The following is a 20,451-nucleotide window of genomic DNA, read 5'->3' on the forward strand; positions in this document are numbered from 1 at the left end:
AGAGCAGGCAAATTTGTCATTTAAGTGTAAAATATGATTATTCTAAAGTAAACCTTTTTATCTAACTAGTTTTTAGGAAATGGTTAGCATTTCTTAGGAGGATAATTTGCTCTAAAGTCTGAAAATTGGAGATCTTTAAAAGAGGCTATTTTCATTAGTTCTCTAAATTCATATATCTCTTCTTTATCTTAATGGTATCACTTGTTATTTATTATCATGAGCAATGGTTGAATTATAATAAAGCAGAATTCAATTTTTAAAAACATATCACCAAAAACAAAGCACAACTCAAAAGCTTTTGACTTTTTTTTTCCAACCTCATTTACTAAATCCCCTGTAATATATACTATATCAAAAGTCCTTATGAATAGTTAGTATCTGATGGGTTTCTGGTATTGTAGTACATCATCTAAAAAAACCTGGGGTTTATAATAAACATGTTATTATTCAATGAAAAAAAAAAAAACCTGGGGGTGCCTGGTTAGCTCAGGTGGTTAGGCATCCAACTCTTGATTTCTACTCAGGTCATGATCTCAGGATTGTGAGATCGAGCCCCACGTTGGCTCCCCGCTGTGTGTGGAACCTGCTTGGGATTCTCTCTCTCCCTCTCCCTCTGCCCCTCTCCCCCTCTAAAAAATAAAAAGATTGTTTCTGCCTCTTTTTCCTTTACTACTGACTACAGAGTTTAGAATAAGGATTTTTTTTTTTTTTTTTTTTTGCAGCTGGGATAGTACCACTGATTAATAAGATTTACTATTCTTAGTAAAAGTTACAATCACTCTCCAAGGCCTGATGAGTCTGGACCCATCCCATTTTTCCAGTTTTCTCTCCTTCCAAACACAAACTCCATGCTCCAGCTAGCCAGGCTGCACAATTGCATCATCGTTCCTTGTGCCTTCCCACTGTTCTAACTTTGCCAAGTTTTCCATGCCTAGAATTGTCTCTGATCTCCCTTTCCATTTTTTCAAGGCTTTCCTTTCCCCCATGTCCTCTCTGGACCACTCCAGCCCAGTGAACTCTCTCAGCTCAATGTCTAGGGTTTCTTGAGTGTCTTGCCACTTAACTGTTATGACTTATCTTGCTCAGCAGGCTGGAAACATTCTGAGGGGATATGTTCTTAAGGTCTAGACCAAGGAAATCCCTAGACAACAGGAGGAAGAGCAGGACACATCAACATCATTTGTTCCTAGTCCTTGTTCCCTTTGCCACTGGCCCTCAGCTTTCTAGTGGAGGGGGGAGAAGTGAGAGAGAAAGAGGGTAGTGAAGAGAGTCAGATGGGCTGACGTTTGGCTGGACTTGGGTTAACCTGGAGCCGGGAAAATACATTCCATTAAGGGCAAGCTGAGGATTGTAGTCTTATTGGAGAATTAAAACATTTATATTCGTTTTCAGCAATATGTGGTAGTGATGTCACTTGGGCTGTTTCTAGGATTACAAAATTGAAAAGTAGGTAATGTTTGCTGTGTCATTCCCCCATGTCCCTCCCTGAACATCTTCACACCAGAGATCTCTTCCTTTTCCCTAAGGCATTCAGTCCTTCTGCCATCTGACTGTCCAGAGTCACCACTGCATGGTGGTGTATTTCTTCTCCCTCAATGTCCCCCCATCTCACAGTCTCACAGAGATCAGAATTCTGTTATATGGGTTCTTGATAAATACGTGCTGGGTTATTCCAAGAGGAAGTTTAAGCCCTAGGAGAGGAGGAGGAAGTATAGAGCTGTAGAAAAATTTATATATATATATATAACATTCCACATATAAGAGAGATTATACAGGGTTTGTCTATTTTGGGTGATTTACTTCACTTAGTATGATGCTCTCGAGGTCTATCCATGTTGTCACAAATGGTAAGATTTCTTTCTTTTTTATGGCTGAGTAGTATTCCATCGTGTGTGTGTGTGTGTGTGTGTGTGTGTGTGTGTATAAAACCATTCATCCATTGATAGGTTATTTCCATATCTTGGCTATTGTAAATAATGCTGCAATGAACATGGAGGTGCATATATCTTTTTAAATTAGTATTTTCATTTTTCAAGATAAATACCCCAAAGCAGAATTACTGGATCTTATGGTAGTTCTATTTTTTAATTTTTTGAGGAACCTGTTTTCCATAGTGGCTGCACCAATTTACATTCCAACCAACAGTTCCCTTTTCCCCACATCCTTGCCAACACTTGTTATTTCTACTCTTTTTGATAATAGCCATTCTAACAGGTATGAAGTAATATCTCATTGTGGTTTTGATTTTCATTTCCCTGATGATTAATGAAGTAGAGCATCTTTTTATGTACCTGTTGGTCATCTGCATGTCTTTTTTGGTAAAAAACAATGTCTATTCAGATCTTCTACTCGTATTTTAATTGAGTTGTTTATTTATTTTTTGATATTGAGGTGTATGAGTTCTTTATATATTTTGGTTATTAGCTCCTTATCAGCATATAATTTGCAAATATTTTATCCCATTCCGTAGGTTGCCTTTTTATTCTGTTGATGGTATCCTTTGCTGTGCAGAAACTTCTTAGCTTGATATAGTCCTGCTTGTTTATTTTTGCTTTTGTTGTTTTTGCTTTTGGGGTCAGATTAAAAAAATCATCACAAAGACTTATATGAAGGAGTTTACTGCTTATGTTTTCTCCTAGGAGTTTTATGGCTTCAGGTCTTACATTGAAGTCTTTAATCCATTTTAAGTTAATTTTTGTGTGCAAAAAGTAGTCCAGTTTCATTCTTTTGCATGTGGCTGTCCAGTTTTCCCAACACCATTTGTTGAAGAGACCATCCTTTCCCCATTGTATATTCTTGGTTCATTTGTTGCAAATTTATTGACCATATATACATAGGTTTATTTCTGCACTCTCTATTCTGTTCCATTATTCTATTTGTTTTTATATAGGTACCACACTGTTTTAATCACTGTAGCTTCATAATATAGTTTAAAAATCAGGGAGGGTGAAGCCTCTGGCTTTGTTCTTCTTCCTTGAGATTGCTTTGGCTATTTGGGGTCTTTTATGATTCCATATAAATTTTGGGACTATTTGTTCTATTTTTATGAAAAATGCCATTGGAATTTTGATAGGAAATGCATTACATCTGCATGTTGCTTCGGGTAGTATAAACATTTTAACAATATTAATTCTTCCAATCCATGAACATGAAATATCTATTTATTTGTGTCTTTTTCAATTTCTTTCATTAATGTCTTGTAGTTTTCAAAATATAGGCCTTTCACCTCCTTGGTTAAATTTATTTCTAGGTATTTTATCCTTTTGATGGAATTGCAAATAGGATTGTTTTCTTAATTTCTCTTTCTGATAGTTCATTATTAGTGTATAGAAATGCAACAAATTTTTCTGTATTAATTTTGTATCCTGCAACTTTACTGAATTCATTTATTAGTTCTAACAGCTTTCTAATGGAGTCTTCAGGGTTTTCTATATGTAATGTCATGGCATTTTTACTTTTTCCTTTCCAATTTGGATGCCTTTTATCCCCCCTCTCCCCCCTTCTTCTTCTGCCCAATTGCTCTGGGTAGGACTTCCAATTATATTTACTACTTTAACATGTTGGTATCTTTAGTTGATTGGATAATGATTAGGTTGACTAGTGGCAAATATGTGAAAATATGACATAATATGGCATCTTTGATTACTTTGCTTGTTCAATAAACTTTTCACATATATCTTTTCTCTCACCTTGACTGTAAGCTCTTTGAGGATAGTGTCTTAAATAGTTTTATAAGTCCAGTACACTATTTGGTAAAAATAGACACTCAGAGATATTTCTGGTTACATTTATAATACAGTATAACCTTTCACTAGTCATTCAGTGTCACAATCATTTGTCTTAAGCTTTAGGATTTTGTTATGCAGTACAAACTTGGAAGTACATATTAAGATTGTATGCATGTGGTGGAAGAATAAATGGGAAACTTTCATTGACATTAACCAGTGATGCCTCAAACTTTATTGTGGACAAGAACTCTCTGGGGAGTATATTACCTTTGAGATTCTTAAGCCTATGGGATTCTGAGTCAGCAGGCCTGGAGGTATCTAGGAATCTGAATTCTTAAAGAAGTATTCTAGAAAATTATGAGGTACATTTTAACAAACATTGCATTAAAAAGGTATGCCTTTCTTTTCTTTTTTTTAAAAAAACATTTATTTATTTTAGACAGAGAGAGTGTTAGTGGGGGAGAGACGGGGGGTAGGGGAGAGAGAGAGAGAGGAATTCCAGCAGGTTCCATGCAGAGTGTGGAGCCTGATGTGGGACTTGATCTCAGGACCCCGAGATCACGACCTGAGCCAAAACCAAGTGTCAGAAGCTTAACCAACTGAGCCACTCAGGTGTGCTGGTATGCTTTTATTTTCAAATTGCAGATGCTATTTTTCTTTTAAGCAAAAAATAATTGAGTGTCCTTTAGGTGCAGGACATTTAAAGATAAACTGGACATGTATTTTATGATATAATAGGGAGAACAAGTCTTAGTAATCATAATAAAGAACATAAAGGAATAAAAATCTTATGAGAACTTCAAGTCTAGTATTTGAGAATTCTGGGGAAAAGGGCTAATTTCAAAGCAGAGGAGGTCATGGAAGGCTTCAAAGGGGAGGTAAATATAGAAATTTGGAAACAGTATGAAAGGAAATTTCTGGAAAAGGTAACAGTATTAGCCAAAACACTGCAATAGAAAGCGTAGGGCATGGAGTATGGGTATTTCTGTGTTGGAGTCTCAGGGGCAGCTGAATATGAGGAGGGTGGCTTGGTTGATAGGCTAGGGGCTGGAGATTGTGAAGACATAGCTTTAGTTGGGTGAGATTCCCATGAGAACGTGTAAGGACAGATAAGAAAAGAAAAGATGGACGAGAAAAGAAAATCCAAACATCATGCTGTATAATGTATTTAAGTCTTAGGAGGGGATTTGGTGAGGTGATAATTTAACAGTAAAGATCTCTTCTTAATCATATTAAATATGATACCAATGAGTGCTATGATACAAACATGTAACTTTATTTCTATGTGTTTTATGATATTAACTTCTATCACTTGAGACAAACAAAATAAGACTCTTAAAATTAGAAGTTTAAAACCAATATTAAAACCATTAAAATAAAAATCAAAGCATTATCTACCTAGTGTATTTCTAAAATATAATTCCATAGAGTTGATCAGATATTTGTATTTGTTACTGTCTATATCACTTATGTAGACATGTCAAGAACTATAAATGAGGCTAAATTCTAGAGAATCACAAAAACAGTGTGAGGTATTCCCTTGCTCTCCTTCCTCCTAAAAACAAAACAAAATAAAACAAAACAAAATAAAACACCCAAACCCCTAAGGGTTAAATAATTTCACTAAAGAAAACAAAAGAGAGGTAAGTTGAAGTCACAGGAAATGGAAGAGAAAGAGCAAAAGGCTGGAAACCTACCACAGATGGAGCAAAGATTTTCCAGATGTGGAATTCTTTCTATGGATCAGTGCTGTTAGCTTGGCTCACTTAGGTTCTACCAGGAAAAAAAAAAAAAGGAACTATGGCTTCCTTTTAACTTCTATCTGTAATCTAACTAAACCTACTTTGCTGAAATTTTATATTTTGTTTCCTTTAGGAAAATGTCTTGATATCTGTGATCTGTAGTTATTTTTCAAAACTGAGCTTACATTGTAGATGGGAATGCTTTTGGAATGCCTGAAGATATTTGTATGTGTGTCAGAATATCTCCATTTGGAAAGACATTTCTAACATCTCTATGTCACGGTCCCCTTGTCTGCATCACAAAAAGACCAGGGCACTGTCTGCAATCTGAGGATGAGGGGTCACTGTTCTGTTTATGTTCTGTTGTCATGGACCATCTGGGAGGATGGTTCTTGATTAGCTGCAGAATGATGAGTGCCGTCTCAGTGTCAGGGTCACAAGTTACATGGAGATGCCTTTTTCTTAAAGGCCCCCAAATTTGGTGCTCAAAAATATTACAAAATAATGAAAGTTTCTGTGTATAATAAACAAGCCAGCTTCCCACTTCACTATAGTCATAAAAGAAGAAAAGCCTCATGTCCCCTTTTGGGTCACCTGGCTGATCTTTGCTTTGCATCGATGAAAGCTTCTGTCTTCATCATTGTAGCCATTGTACAGCCATTGGCTCTTAGGGGGAAGAAATCACCAAAATAACCCCCATGTGAGTGTTTTTTTAATTAAAAAATACTAAGTCATAGAATACAGGTATGTCTTGTGGAATTCTGATTTTTTTCTCTGAAAGGTATTTTATTTAAAAAAATGTATCAAGTGTCTCATACCCTGATTATTTGTCTGTTTATTCTTCCTTCTTTTGGTTTTACAATGGTAGCTATTATTATTTAATATCTTACTAATTGTGTTTAGTGGAATGAAGGAATGTGAATATAGTTTATTGAACATATTAAATTGTTGAGGGCAACCACACTTGACAAAGACATTACAATGCAAATTAAAAACCAAATGGCATGTTCAGGATCAAGTTGAGTGGTTTTAAAAAAGAGATAATTTATTTGGTCAAGGGGAAAGAGAAAAATCCATGAACCTCATAAGATAAGATGGTGCTGATGTAGATGAGTGTAGCTAAAAGAGCTGGGAGAGATGTTCTATGGGTTGCAGGTAATTATGAAGTTGTAAGATATCTCTATAGCCTAAAAAGGCAGTATAACTCTGAAAAATTAAAATTTTATTGAACATTCATTATATACTTAGGTCTTGGTAGGTCTTACGGAGTAAAATTAAATAGCAAACAAAGATATGTCATGGCTTTTCATTGAGGCTGCTTAATTTTGGAGGATAGGACATATATGTAAGAAGCAGAGAATGATGTAAGACATCAGGTAAAATTAAGTAATATATTAATTTTGCATGCAATGGGAATTTGGAGAAGGACGATCTAATCAACTGAGTGCCAGGAACTAATTCATGTTTGGTCCAACTAGAAGCCTGAGGCATGAGGATACAGAGATATTCTGCAGATGTGGGACAGAGACCTCCTAAGTGTTGGAGCTGACACCTAGGGAGTCATCTGGGATAGAAGGAGTTACTTTTTTCATGTCTTTCTCTAGTTTGCATGGTCTCTTACTTCTCTGTTTTGGCCCAGTTGCACCATTATTCTGCTTTTCTTTGCAGGATGGTTTCCTCTGTTACTTCACCTCACAGTCCATGTGAACTTTTAGCCAAAACACCTGTTGTAGGTTGACTATTTCTTCAGCTCATAATTTAACTGAGAGAGAGAGAGAGAGAGAGAGAAGAGAGAGACAGAGGCAGAAAGAGAAAAAGAAATTGTCCATTGGTCAGCCAGTGTATTCTCTGACCTTGAGTCAAGTGTGTCCCCCCGACTCAACCCCTACCTGCCTATCTCTGGTCCAACGGACTCTGGCATGGGTTAGGATAGGTGGTCACAAGGAACTAGGTTGCTCCTTTCAGGAGCAGAAGAGAAGATGAGCAGTGAAGCCTGTCTGATTCAAGGGAAGAGTTCATTGCAGAATAGAGCCATCGGAGGAGGCTCGGTGGAAAAAGTGGCACTCAAGTAAGTCCTTGAAGGAAGAGCATGGTTTGGAGAAAAAGAATAGAAGAGTATATTGGGGGCAGTAAACTTCAGGAGCAAAGTCGTAAGGACAGAAATATGTATGTAGATCATATAAATTATAGGAATTAGTATAGTCTTACTAATTTTGGTCATACTTTTTTTGAACATCAGATGTGGAAGAAATGGTGATGTTAGGCATGAAGAGGTAGAAAAAACATCAGCTTTGGAGCCAAAGGGATTCATGTACCGTGTAGCTTAGTATAAGGAGGCATCTAGTTCTCTTCTCAGAAACTACATGGTAGTTACACAATAAATAAAAGCTGTTGTAATACATATACTTAGTAGTAGTATTTTTCATTTGAAAACTTGAAGAAATTCCACAGGAAGGAGATGAAGTAATTGAAAGTAACTGAAATCAATGGCTAAGAGAATAGTTACTTTTGCCTAAAGAAGAAAGGATAAAGATTAATGTAAGTGGAACGTGCAATTTATTTTATGATCAATGAGTTTTTAAAAAGTGTTTACATTAAGAATATATTAAGTAAGCTCTTTAAACTGAGGCGTATCTATATAATGAAGTATTACTCAGGGGCTATAAAGAAATGTGCTATCAAGTCATAAAAAGGCATGGAGAACCTTAAATGTGTATTACTCAGTGAAAGAAGACAATCTGAAAAGCCTACATGCTGTACCATTATAGTATCACACACAATACTTTCCTGTCCCCCAAAGCCTCTTCGTTTCATCAATTCATGCCTCCCTACCCCTAACCCCTGATCTTTTAACCATTTCCACAGTTTTGCCCTTAAAAGAATGTCATATATTTGAACTGTACTTTCCGCTAAATTTTTCTGTGACTCTAAAACTGTTCTAAAAAATAAAGTTTATATATTAAAATAAACCCTTTTAGGTGCACAGCGCTATGCTAAATGACTTTTAGGAAGATGTTTAAGACTACTGGAGGCAGGGCGCCTGGGTGGCTCAGTTGGTTAAGCGACTGCCTTCGGCTCAGGTCGTGATCCTGGAGTCCCGGGATCGAGTCCCACGTCGGGCTCCCTGCTCAGCAGGGAGTCTGCTTCTCCCTCTGACCTTCTCCCTCTCATGTGCTCTCCTCTCTCTCTCTCTCTCTCTCTCTCTCTCTCTCTCATTCTCACTCTCTCAAATAAATAAAATCTTTAAAAAAAAAAAAAGATTGGGGTGCCTGGGTGGCTCAGTTGGTTAAGCGACTGCCCTCGGCTCAGGTCATGATCCTGGAGTCCCGGGATCGAGTCCCACGTCGGGCTCCCTGCTCAGCAGGGAGTCTGCTTCTCCCCCTGACCCTCCCCACTCTCATGCTCTATCTCATTCTCTCTCTCAAATAAATAAATAAAATCTTTAAAAAAAAAAAAAGACTACTGGAGGCAATGCTGAGACAAATAAATCACTCAACAGACAATGACAATCCACATATCATTAAGTATGAAAATGGCAATATTTCAAAAAGTATGAAATTAATACAAGTAGGAGTTGTCATAGAAGACTTCATGGGGAAGGTGAGACCCAAATGAGACCTTGGGAGCTGAGGGAGTTAATTTCTGGAAGGGAAACAGGAGGATCAAAGGTCAAGTTATGCAAAAGCAAATTTAGGCTAAAAGTGTTGTTGCTACCATGGCTACAGCGGAAGGTGCATATGTTAGAAGAGGATGGGAGATAAGGTTGGGAAGGAAGGCCAAGGTCAGATCATGGAAAAATTTGTTCATCAGCCTGAGGAGTCTTGGCATTTAACACTACACACAGCACTGTAGTTAAGAGCATGCGTTCTAGTCTGGGTTGCTTGCTTTGAGCCCTGCCTTGAACAAAATGTGACTTTGGGTAATTTAGGAAATCTCTGAGTCTCAGGTTCCTCGTCTCTATAATGTGGAAAATAGTAATACTTAACCTTATAGGGTTGCTAGAGGATTTATTGAGTTCATATCTATAAAGTGCTCAGAAAAGTGCAGGCACAGAATAAACGCTTGCTATTATCATTCATTCAACCATTCATTCGACAAACATTAAGTCAAAAACCTTCTAAGAGGCTGGCATTACATAGATGCAGAGAAAATGTCTGCCTTTCAGGAAATCAGAGCACAGCAGGGAAAATATTTGGGTAAATATATCAAAGAAGACCATAGACTTAAAAAGGCAGGTAAATTAAACAAGTGAAGAACTGTACTATTATCCTCCATTTATCTACTTCCTTAAATCCATAGGAAAGAATTGATTGAAAATTTGTATTAAGAAGAATTCTATAACATTAGCAGTTGGGAATCACTGGAATGCATTTTCTGGTTAGAAAGATTTTAAAACCAAAACCAAAACCCCATTGTGGTGGGCAAGTGAGGGCTTTGGGGAATCATTTTGCTTAAACATCACTTACAGAATTCTGTAAGATTTCTTCTACCCGATTACAGGAATCAGGACAAAATGCCTTCTTAAATCCATGATCCATTCTCCTGAAATAGCCAGACTGGTGTTCTGCACAGCCTTCACACAACAAAATGGGCACCAGCCTTATCTTGGGCATCAGTAAATTTGTTATGGTTGTTAATAACTGTCTTGGATTTCCCACTTAGATAAACCACATCTCAAAATCATATTTTTAGTCTACAATAGAAATGCTTACAAATCCATCTGTAAGAGATCTTGATCTCAAACTTTTGCCCACAGAAAAACAAATCAAAGTCCTTCAAACCAGGGGAGGGTCAATAAGAGAAGGAAAGCATAGTCATACCAGTAGAGTTGTAGGTCATTTCATACTCAGACAGGTTGAGGTAATACTTTGTTATATGTACCTTTCCAAAGTCAGTGCACCTCTTTGAAGAAAGCAGAATCAATGTATAATTATCTTGTGGGTATATATTTGTGTATATATTTATATTATTTATTTATTTTTTAAGATTTTATTTATTTATTTATTTGAGACAGAGAGAATGAGAGAGACAGAGAGCACATGAGCGGGGGGAGGGTCAGAGGGAGAAGCAGGCTCCCTGCCGAGCAGGGAGCCCGATGCGGGACTCGATCCCGGGACTCCAGGATCATGACCTGAGCCGAAGGCAGTTGCTTAACCAACTGAGCCACCCAGGCGCCCTGTATATATTCATATTATTAATAAAAGTAACTAAACTGTAAAATGTGCATTGTGAACTCTATGAAGGTAAATATTTGAGGGCATCTAAAAATGGTCAGATATGATTTTCAAACTAAATTTAAGTTCTTCTATTGCTCTGTAAAATAAAACTGATGGAAAGGGAGCTTTTAATAAATTGCTATTCAGGGAAGATTAGAAACGACAAATTCATTTTTCTATTGATAAAATGTCAATGTCAATTAAAATACCGAAATGCAAAAGTGTCTTATAGCCTGGACTGGTAGTTCCTAGCTACTCCTTCACAGTCCTGATAGCTAGTCTTTCAAGGGATAAAGTAGGGAGCAAAATACTCACAAGACTTTTGGAGGAAGAAATTTTAAGCTCGTCAAATGTGAAAAGTTATGGTTATTGATAGACTGGAGATTAATTTAGTGTCTGCAGGAGTTGCTGGTATATCAAAAAATGGATTGACTCAAAACTACTTCTTGGGCATCTGCTTGTGCAAGGATACTACACTGGGTGTGGGGTGACAAAGATGAAATCAGGGCGTTTATGCCTTCAGGAGCTCAGAGCCTGATATGGAAGATAATTCGTGAACAGAACTACATCACAAGTATCACTATATGCCATAGAAAGATATAGTCACCTTTGGCTATGGAGACCTGGGAAGACAACTCCAAGTAGAGGAGAAATCATTCAAATTGGAACTCATGAAAGAGAAATTATCATGTACCTGTGTCGCTTGAAATATAATTGAGAAGAAAAGGAAATACGTTTGATTGGTTCTGGTGATAAAGTAGATTTATTTTCCTACTTGGTAATAAACGAAATTCCAACAGAACATTTAGAAACAGATTCAGAAAGTTATCTGTATTGGAAAGTATCCTATGAATTCAAGATTTTTGGCATTTAAGAATAGCTTACTTATATTTTTCATGAATTCCTTGATACCTGAAAGCTAATGTGTTTCCTCTCAACAGCCCAGTCGACCACAGCCAACTTTTCATGGATTAGTTTACATTAGGTTTCAGAGAAACTGAGAGGTTATGTGTGGGCATACCCTAAATTCCTTCCTCATAAAAAAGCAGGCAAGCAGAGACCACAATACTAAGAAAAGTGAAGCAAGTGAGTATTTATAAGCTACTAGTATAAAAATAATGAAATTCATTTTTGGAGAGTGAAAGGGAATACAGAATGTGGAATGTTGGCCAAAGCCCAGCCTGGCCAGATAAAGACACTTTTCAGATCCTGTCGAACCCCGTAAAGCAGTTGTCACAGAATGGTAAGATTTTGCTTTTGGCTCTAGGAGTATTACGCATATGGAGTAAAGCATGTGCTAAGTGCTTTTTAAAAAAGATCTTATTGATTCCTTTATTTGCCAAACATCAAGCAACTACTGTAATGTCAGGCATAGGGAGTATGAGTTGAATAAAACAAGATTCTGTCTCTCAAGGCGCTTATAGCCTAGTGAGTACAACAGTACTAAAACTGGTCCCATCTGCACTACAACAGAAACATGATATAGAGCAGAGTCTTCTCAGAAGGAAAACTCTGAACTAGAGCGTCCTGTTTTTATTCTTTCATTAAACCTCACATCTATCTGTAGATGTTGAAACATGACTTAGAGCAGCATACATCGCATGGATAATTCCCTGAATAGAGCAATTATAATCAGATTGGAAAAGGGGACACATCTTTGCATTTCGGTTTTTTGTTTGTTTGTTGTTGTTGTTGCAGTCTGTATTTCCCTCCTCAGTGATCAAAGGTGGCCAAGAAAATTCATACCAAAAGGCACCAAATCTAGGCTTTGTTATTAGTATGTTTACAAGGGACTTGGTATGAAATTATGAAAACCCTGATTTTCCCCCTCACATACTTGTCACAAAGAAGCGTTTGATTTCTGTGTTCTTCCTTACTAGCCTCAACACAACGTTTGGAGAGAGTGGGAATCTGTATGCTTCTGAAAGCTATCTTTCACAAGTGTTTCAGGCTACAATTATTCATTATCTTGATTTTAACATTTTCTGGCCAAAGAACTAACCTAGAGACAGGAATACAAACATTCTAAGAAAAATGACCAAGGAATGCAACCAAAGTCAGATTCTAAGTCATCTTTCTCAATGGTACCTTTTACACATTTGTATGGGATAGATCCCCAAATAACACCATTAATTAATTACCCAGCTGAAATATTTGGCAGTTGTGGGGGTAGTAGGAGTCATGGGGGGGGGGGGAGGAGCAGTTAAATAAATTTTTAGAACCATATCAACATTAAGTCATTAAGATTGAAACCAAAGCATCTTTGTAATTATAATTTATTGGTTAGCATGTATTTATAGAACACTCACCATGTGCTTATTAGCTGTTTTAATTACAGGGCACACAAAGACAATATTCCTTATCTAGAAAAGATCATGGCTGAGAGATGAGGACATACAACAAAGCAAGATAATAAGATTGCTGCTGTAACAAACATAGAAGAGTTTTCTAGGAGCACAGAAAAATCAATGACTAATTCTGCCTGGGACATAATTCATTAAGGAGACAATATTATTGGATTTAATAAAACAAGTAGAATTATCAAGATATACAGGGCAAAAAATTTGCCATTTTTGGCTAGTGATAATGGTCTATTTTCCAGAGGTGCCATGCATTCTGACAAAATTTGCAAGGTGTTCTGTGATTTAATTTTTTTTAGAACAAGAGATTTCATATTACTCTATATTGCTATTTTCAAATATGCTCAGAGAGTCAGTCACATTTTGGTAACTAAAATGCAATGCTAATATTCTAATTTATATGCATCTAAGCAATAAAAGACACATTCTAAATCGTAAGTGTAGATATTTTCTCTCCCATACAATTAAATGAAACTCTATTCATTTAGGATGAAGAAAAACATGGTCCATATCTTTTTTTTCCCCCTGAATAAGCCATTTCTCTCCTTCTCTATCTCTGCCTATCATCTATATTTTTTGAAAGGTAGTTGCATGATCCAGGCAAAAGTAGAAATTTACAGAGTTAGAAAGTGTTCCATGACTGTATGAGGTGGCTGAAATTGGATGAACAAACCAGCAAACCAACACAAGAGAAGACGAAGAAGAGAACATATTGGTAGGTATATTGGTGAGACTCCTAGCAGGAAACAGATGGTACACTGGGTAAGCTGAGGAAAGCTTAGTAACAGAACTATTTACAAAGATTAGGAAAGCCAGAAGGGCAAGAAGAGAGAATGGTTTTCAGCACCTGGGAACTTGTGTGGAAAGGGCCACCTAAGAGAAGCCAGCAGTGATTCCTTGGGAAACAGATGGGGGATAACTACCCAACCTCACAGTCCCACTGTCATGCCCCACCTTCCTCTACTCCCAGTCACCTCTGGCTTCTCATTCATGGAATAGGGAAGACAAGAAGGTGAGCAGCCCACTAGATCTGTCCACACTGGTCAACCTCCAGGACACAGAGCTGGGAAGAAGTAGTGGATCTGAGTGACAAAATGGCCATATCCAGTATAATAAATTATACTGCTTCCAGATTACAAATGGCCAGGTATGATGCAGGAAGTTTGACCTTGCCTGTCGAGAGCAGGGAGACAAAGAAAATGTTAAGGCAGGAATTGATATGACCAGGTGGTGCTTTTCAAACATCACTCTGGTGACGGTGTACAGAGTGGATGGGCGTCATGACAGGTTGAGGCAGGGAAACCTGCTGCGAAAGTCCAGTGGGAAGTGGAGGGCTGCATTAGTGCAATGGCAGGGAGAAGGCATGAGGGTTGATTAGAAGGCAGTGTTGACAGGACTGTGTGCAGGAGGTGAGGGAGATAGGATGGGAGCTGGGAAGACAGGATCCAATTACCCAGGGACTAGGGATGCAGTGGATAATGCAGTCATAGGAAAATAGGACGCAGGACATATATTTCTCATGGACTCATTGTTTGTGAAGATTGAAGATTATCTATTCACAAGAGAGAATTTCACCCTAATAGAGACAGGAATTTCTAATGAGAGGTTAAAATATGACCAACTCTGCCTGTGCTGTGATAACTTCTGTCTGAATTAACTCACTCAGAGGTTTACAGAGAAAGTGATCTCTTTTCCACATGGACAGCTGCTTAACTGTTAATTGGTGCCCTGAGGAAGCATTTAAGAACTCTTGGAGCAGACATGGGCAGCAGTAACACAGCTAGCTTCTATTTGGCTTGTACACATGGTAGTTAGAAGCATAACCAATTATCATAAAAAACAGCTACCATTTTTTAGGGCCTATTTTGTGCCAAGCATTGTTGCCTTACAACAACAACATGGCAGCCCCTTTATTTATACTCTAGAAATGGGAAAACGAGGTTAAGTAACTTGCTCAAGGCCACACAGATAGGAAGCAGATGTGCTAGAGAATATACCAAAGGCATTGGGCCTACTCTTTAGGGGCATACAGATGCTGGTGGCGTAAGGCAAGTTATATGAAAATATTATGTGTTGGATACAATTACACATGAATACTTATGTGATTAATTATGTTTTAAAAACAAATTAATTCACATCCTGAGAATGTACATTTTGATACTTTGATTCTTTTCTTGGGAACTTTCTGAATAAGGTGGCTTAAGAAATTCTCAATTGAGAAGAGGAAAAGGAAGATACTGGCTCAAGGGAATATTCTTGACCAGACTGAGTTCCTTCAGGGCAAGGAACATGCCTTATTCATAAACTGCTTCCTTGATAGAACCTAACAAAATGCCTAGAATATGCTACTGTTCAATACGTATTTTTGGAATGAATGAACCAATGGGAGGCTCCTTCAAAAGTGTTTCCCTGTGGAGATTTTTGTCATCACAAGGTGGAAGATGAGCAGCAGGGTTAATTCCGCCAGGATGTATTTACATAGCAACATGGATCAGAATAGAAGATGTCTACTTAAAGCACACACAGAAACAACCACACAACTGTATCTCAAGAATTATTAATGGAATGTACCCAAAATGGTTTTTTTTTTAGCGCTTCACAAGGCTTGGTGGGATTGGTTCCAGTTGGCTTGGATGGGAGGTCACACAGATTAAAAATAGACTTTCTTAATATGGAACAATAGGCTACATTCATTTAACAAGACAGAAAAAAAAAAAAAATGACAGGCCTTAGGGGCGGGAATGAAGCTTAATCCTATTTAAGAGCTCAATTAACCCCCAGAAGATTGAGTAGGTCCTCCGCCTTCATTGCCATTCTTCTGTCTAGCAGAGCTTAAAAACAGAAATTCGTAAAGAGGAATAGAGATTCACATTTGTATATGATATTGAAAATATTTTAAATAGGGCATAATAAAGTTTAGGAATATAAGAATTAGTTTGCTTAGACTGTTACAGTCCTTTAAAACTTGAAATAAGTCATATTCTCTTTTAATTGTCAAATCTGTTACCATTGTTAATAAAATATTCAAACACAAGCCTTTATCTTGACACATAAATTCATTGATTTTTAAAAAATAATTTCTTTCTTATAATTATATTATCAAACAAAATTACATTTCCTTCTGAACTAATCAGTACATTCTCAAGAAATCTATATCAAAACCATGTTGGAGTACATTCCAGTCACTCTAATGTTTTAATACACAGAAGCCAGGTTCTGTTCAAATTAGTCCAAACCAGGTTAAGCATCTGGGGGCTTGGGTAGGTCATTTGTATCAATTGCTAGATCTTACTTTTCACAGATCACCCTACGGAACCTCTGTGAATGGAATTTATCAGCTCTTTTCATTTGTGCCCCAGCATTACAGAAATGACTCAAATTGAAAAAAATTTTCAAATTGAAAAGTGACAATTTCTCATTTGTGTTTTTGCCTTTGGATTATGATAAAAAGTGGTGGTTACATTATATGTACACTTTTTGTTCTTTGTTTTAATAAACATATTTTATGTTTATTAAGTATATCTTTGAGTTTTTAACTTTTTAAATAAACATATCTGAAGTATTTGAGAAGCTTGAACAATTGAAGGTTTTCTCCCTATCACATTGAAATCATTTAAGTGGCAGAAGGAAAAGATCACTTTTTGCCTCTCCATTCCTTCAAGCAGTGGCATTTCCATCCTTTCTTCCCCTTCCCCACCAGCCAAGAATTCACATCCTAATTTTCTCCTTGGGGTATGAGAGAATTTGCTGACGTTCTGGAATATGATGACAACTTTGCTCTGTTATACACTTTGTTTAAATTGTAGCTACTCTTGGAAATTACAGAGAATGTCACAACCCAAGATAAAGCATGACTTTGGCTACGTTTCTTTCTCTTTGTGACGCAAATGTTACTTAACCATTTATTTCTTGTCCCAACTAGACAGCTAACACATCTATTTAAGGTATTAGAGCACTGGCACTATAATTGGAATTCAGTTATTACATGCTACTAATCCATGTAATACCACTCCCTGTTAAATTGAACAGTTTTTCTCTTGAACCGACACATGATGCCAGTTCAATATTTTTCTTCTGTTTTGAAGGGCTACCTTCCAACATATTAGAGTAAAGAAAGAAATCAGATGCAGCGTAAACATGAGAGAAACGTTTAGCTCATGGAAGGATACAAACTATGAAAACTTTTGTGTGAAAACTACCTTGCGGTGAAAATAAGATCACTAAACTAGAAAGAGAAGATCCTCCATATAAAAATCATCAGAAAAACTAATGTTTTAGTGTAGAGTCATTTAAGTCATGTCATCTTTTAGATGACACTATAAACTCTTAATACGGCTCTTCAAAATCACAAACATCTAATTTCTAAGTGATATGCTTCAGTTTTGGTAGTAAACCCTTTCAATCTCTTTTTTTAAGATTATTATTATCATTATTATATATAAAACATAAAACAGTATTGAGGAAGATTAAAAGATTTTTTTAAAAGCACCTGAATCCACCAATCTAAGTCTAATTTTTCACATTTCCATGTTTCTCATCAGCCCTTAATCTATCTCCCATGATCCTCCTAAATAGTTACAATCATAGCACAGAGCATAGAAACATATTCTAATTTTCTCATATAATTGTTCATTACTTCAAAATTATATTTTTGATGGTATAACATCAGCTTTAAATAAGTATATCTCATTCTCTGACTACTATATAAGCTACTTAAGATGACAAAATAAATCTTGATAATTATTGACAATTGATTTCCAAAGGCTGTTCCCCAGTACACTAAGCAACATCTCATTCTTTTCCCCAAGAAAAAAAAATTGTGGATATGGTTACAAGTAAGTCTACAAGAAGCATACATCTTATTCTCACATGATATAATGTTCTGTTAAGAATCTGAGCAAACCAAATTGATTTTTCAGGAATTAAATCATAACATTTGCTCAGAGATTGATGAGATTGCCCAGAGATTGATGAGACTTACACTTTTAATATTTAATGAAACGTCTACATGAAGATGGAATTTTATTCCAAAATTGGATGGAAAACATAACCAAATGTCAACTTACCAGCCGTTTCCTTGTCTGAAATACCTGGAAGTGCCTGAAAAAAAAATCCACAAAATTACGTTATTACTAGAAAGAAATATCACAACATTATCAGGAACAAAATGAACTACCATAAATGGAGCAAAAATTAAATAGAACCCAACAGCAGAAAAATGAGCAGGCAGAGGAACTGAACAGACATTTTTCCATAGAAAGCATACAAATGGCCAACAGGTACATGAAAAGGTGCTCAACATCACTAATAATCAGGGAAATGCCAAAATCACAACGAGGTATTACTTCCCAACTGTTAAAATGGTTATTAAGACAAAAAAATAACAAGTGTTGGCAAGGATGTGAAGAAAAGAAAACCCTTGTGTACTGAATGGAGTGTAAACTGCACAGCCACTATGGAAAACAGTATGAAGATTCCTCAAAAAATTAAAAAATAGAGGGGCGCCTGGGTGGCTCAGTCGTTAAGCGTCTGCCCTCGGCTCAGGTCATGATCCCAGGGTCCTGGGATCGAGTCCCGCATTGGGCTCCCTGCTCAGCGGGAAGCCTGCTTCTCCCTCTCCACTCCCCCTGCTTGTGTTCCCTCTCTTGTTGTGTCTCTCTCTCTGTCAAATAAATAAATAAAATCTTTTAAAAAATTAAAAAATAAAACTACTATATGATCTAGCAATCACACTTCAGGTTATATATCCAAAGGAAATGAAAAGAGGATATCAAAGAGACAGTTGTATTTCCATGTTCACTGCAGCATTATTCACAACAGCCTAGATACAGTAACAGCCTACATGTCCATCAAGGAATGAATGGATAAAGAAGATGCGGCATATATACAATGGAATATTATTCAGGCATGAGAAAGAAGGAAATCCTGCCATTTGCAATCACATGGACCTGAGGGCATTATGCTAAGTGAAATAAGCCAGACAGAGAAAGACAAATGCTGCATGGTATCATTTATATGTGGAATTAAAAAAAAAAAGGGTGAAACTTCTAGAGTCAGAGAGTAGAAAAGTTACATGGGGCTGGAGAAATAGGGAGAATTTGGTAAAAGGGTATATAAACTCTCGGTTATAAGATGAACAAGGTTTGAGGATCTAATGTATAACATGATGACTATAATTGATAACACTATATTGTATAATTAAAATTTGCTAAGAGAGTAGAACTTAAGTGTTCTCACCAATAAGCCAAAAACAAAAACAAACAAAAAAACCCAACAACAAAAAACAAGCCAAAAACCAGATAAACATGAGAAGAGATGAAAGTGGTAATTAAGTGGAAATCCTTTCACAATGTATATGTATTCCAATCACCATGATATAAATTTTAAATATCTTACAACTTTGTCAATTATACCTCAATAAAGCTGAAAAGAAATAAAAAGAAAAAGAAAAATGAGGGTTGGGGAACGATCAGTAAAGTTACCAGATCCAGGTGTAATTGTCAGTCATCATGTAATTCTTTTCTTCTCTGAAAACACATGTTACCCTTAAAAAGATATTGACAATAAATGAAACCAAAAACAATCTTTGAATTTAGGTAGAATTTTTATAGTTTAATTTCTCTGTCCTGTTTTGGGGGACAGAAAAAGTAAATGGTGGTGGTTTCTGGGCATTTCAAATCTCTGCCCTGTATCTCCAAGGCTCAGATTCCTCCTTTATTATTATTATTATTGTTAAAGATTTTTATCATTTATTTTAGAGAAAGAGGGGAGCAGGAGCGGGGGGGAGGGGCAGAGGGAGAAGCAAACTCCCCGATAAGCAGGGAGCTCGAAGCAGGGAGCTCAATGCAGGGTTCCATCCCAGGACCCTAGGATCATGATCTGAGCCAAAGGCAGATGCTTAACCAACTGAGCCACCTAGGCACCCCGAGATTCCTCTTTTATTAGATGGGGACAATCACATCTACTTCCTAGGGTTACTGAAAGGACCACCTGTGGTAGCTTCGATGAAGCATTTGAGGTCTTCAGGAAAAGGTAACTGCTGTTACTATTTGTTTCTATGGACATTGGGCCAATGGGCCAATTTACTGATAGGCATGGTTTAGAAGTTCCATTCCCAGGAACTATCATCTATCACTATCATTGTTTAAAAAATAAAGTTCACAAGGAGATGTTTTCAAAAGACTTTAATGTATAAATGTCTAATTCTACTCTCAGTGGATATTCTAAAATAAATTAAGGAAGTTGAACTTCTGGTTGCCATTCACCTCAGTTAGTCATGTTTATAATATTGTGAACATGAAGGTATAACTTGTATTGGAAGACTTCAATCCATCTGACCCACTGGGATTTGGATTTGATACCTTTTTTTGATTTGATACCCAAACCACTGACCAAACAGGATGTC

The 20,451-nt window shown here is 36.8% G+C and overlaps 1 protein-coding gene across 3 annotated transcripts in view; it reads right to left on the reverse strand.

The window, feature by feature from the left end:
• DLC1 (DLC1 Rho GTPase activating protein) overlaps nucleotides 1-20,451 on the reverse strand; it is a 424,683-nt gene that overhangs the window by 186,101 nt on the left and 218,131 nt on the right. For all 3 annotated transcript variants that reach the window (XM_045879747.3, XM_064585605.1, XM_045879754.3), the window contains exon 5: nucleotides 18,113-18,146. In XM_045879747.3, the coding sequence (XP_045735703.1) occupies nucleotides 18,113-18,146 (34 nt within the window). The remainder of the gene's footprint in view (nucleotides 1-18,112; nucleotides 18,147-20,451) is intronic.

The sequence above is a fragment of the Mirounga angustirostris genome, unplaced genomic scaffold (assembly GCF_029215605.1).
Source record: "Mirounga angustirostris isolate CCGP_5_RB_7025 unplaced genomic scaffold, mMirAng1.0.hap1 SCAF_2, whole genome shotgun sequence".
NCBI classification, from domain to species: Eukaryota; Metazoa; Chordata; class Mammalia; order Carnivora; family Phocidae; genus Mirounga; species Mirounga angustirostris.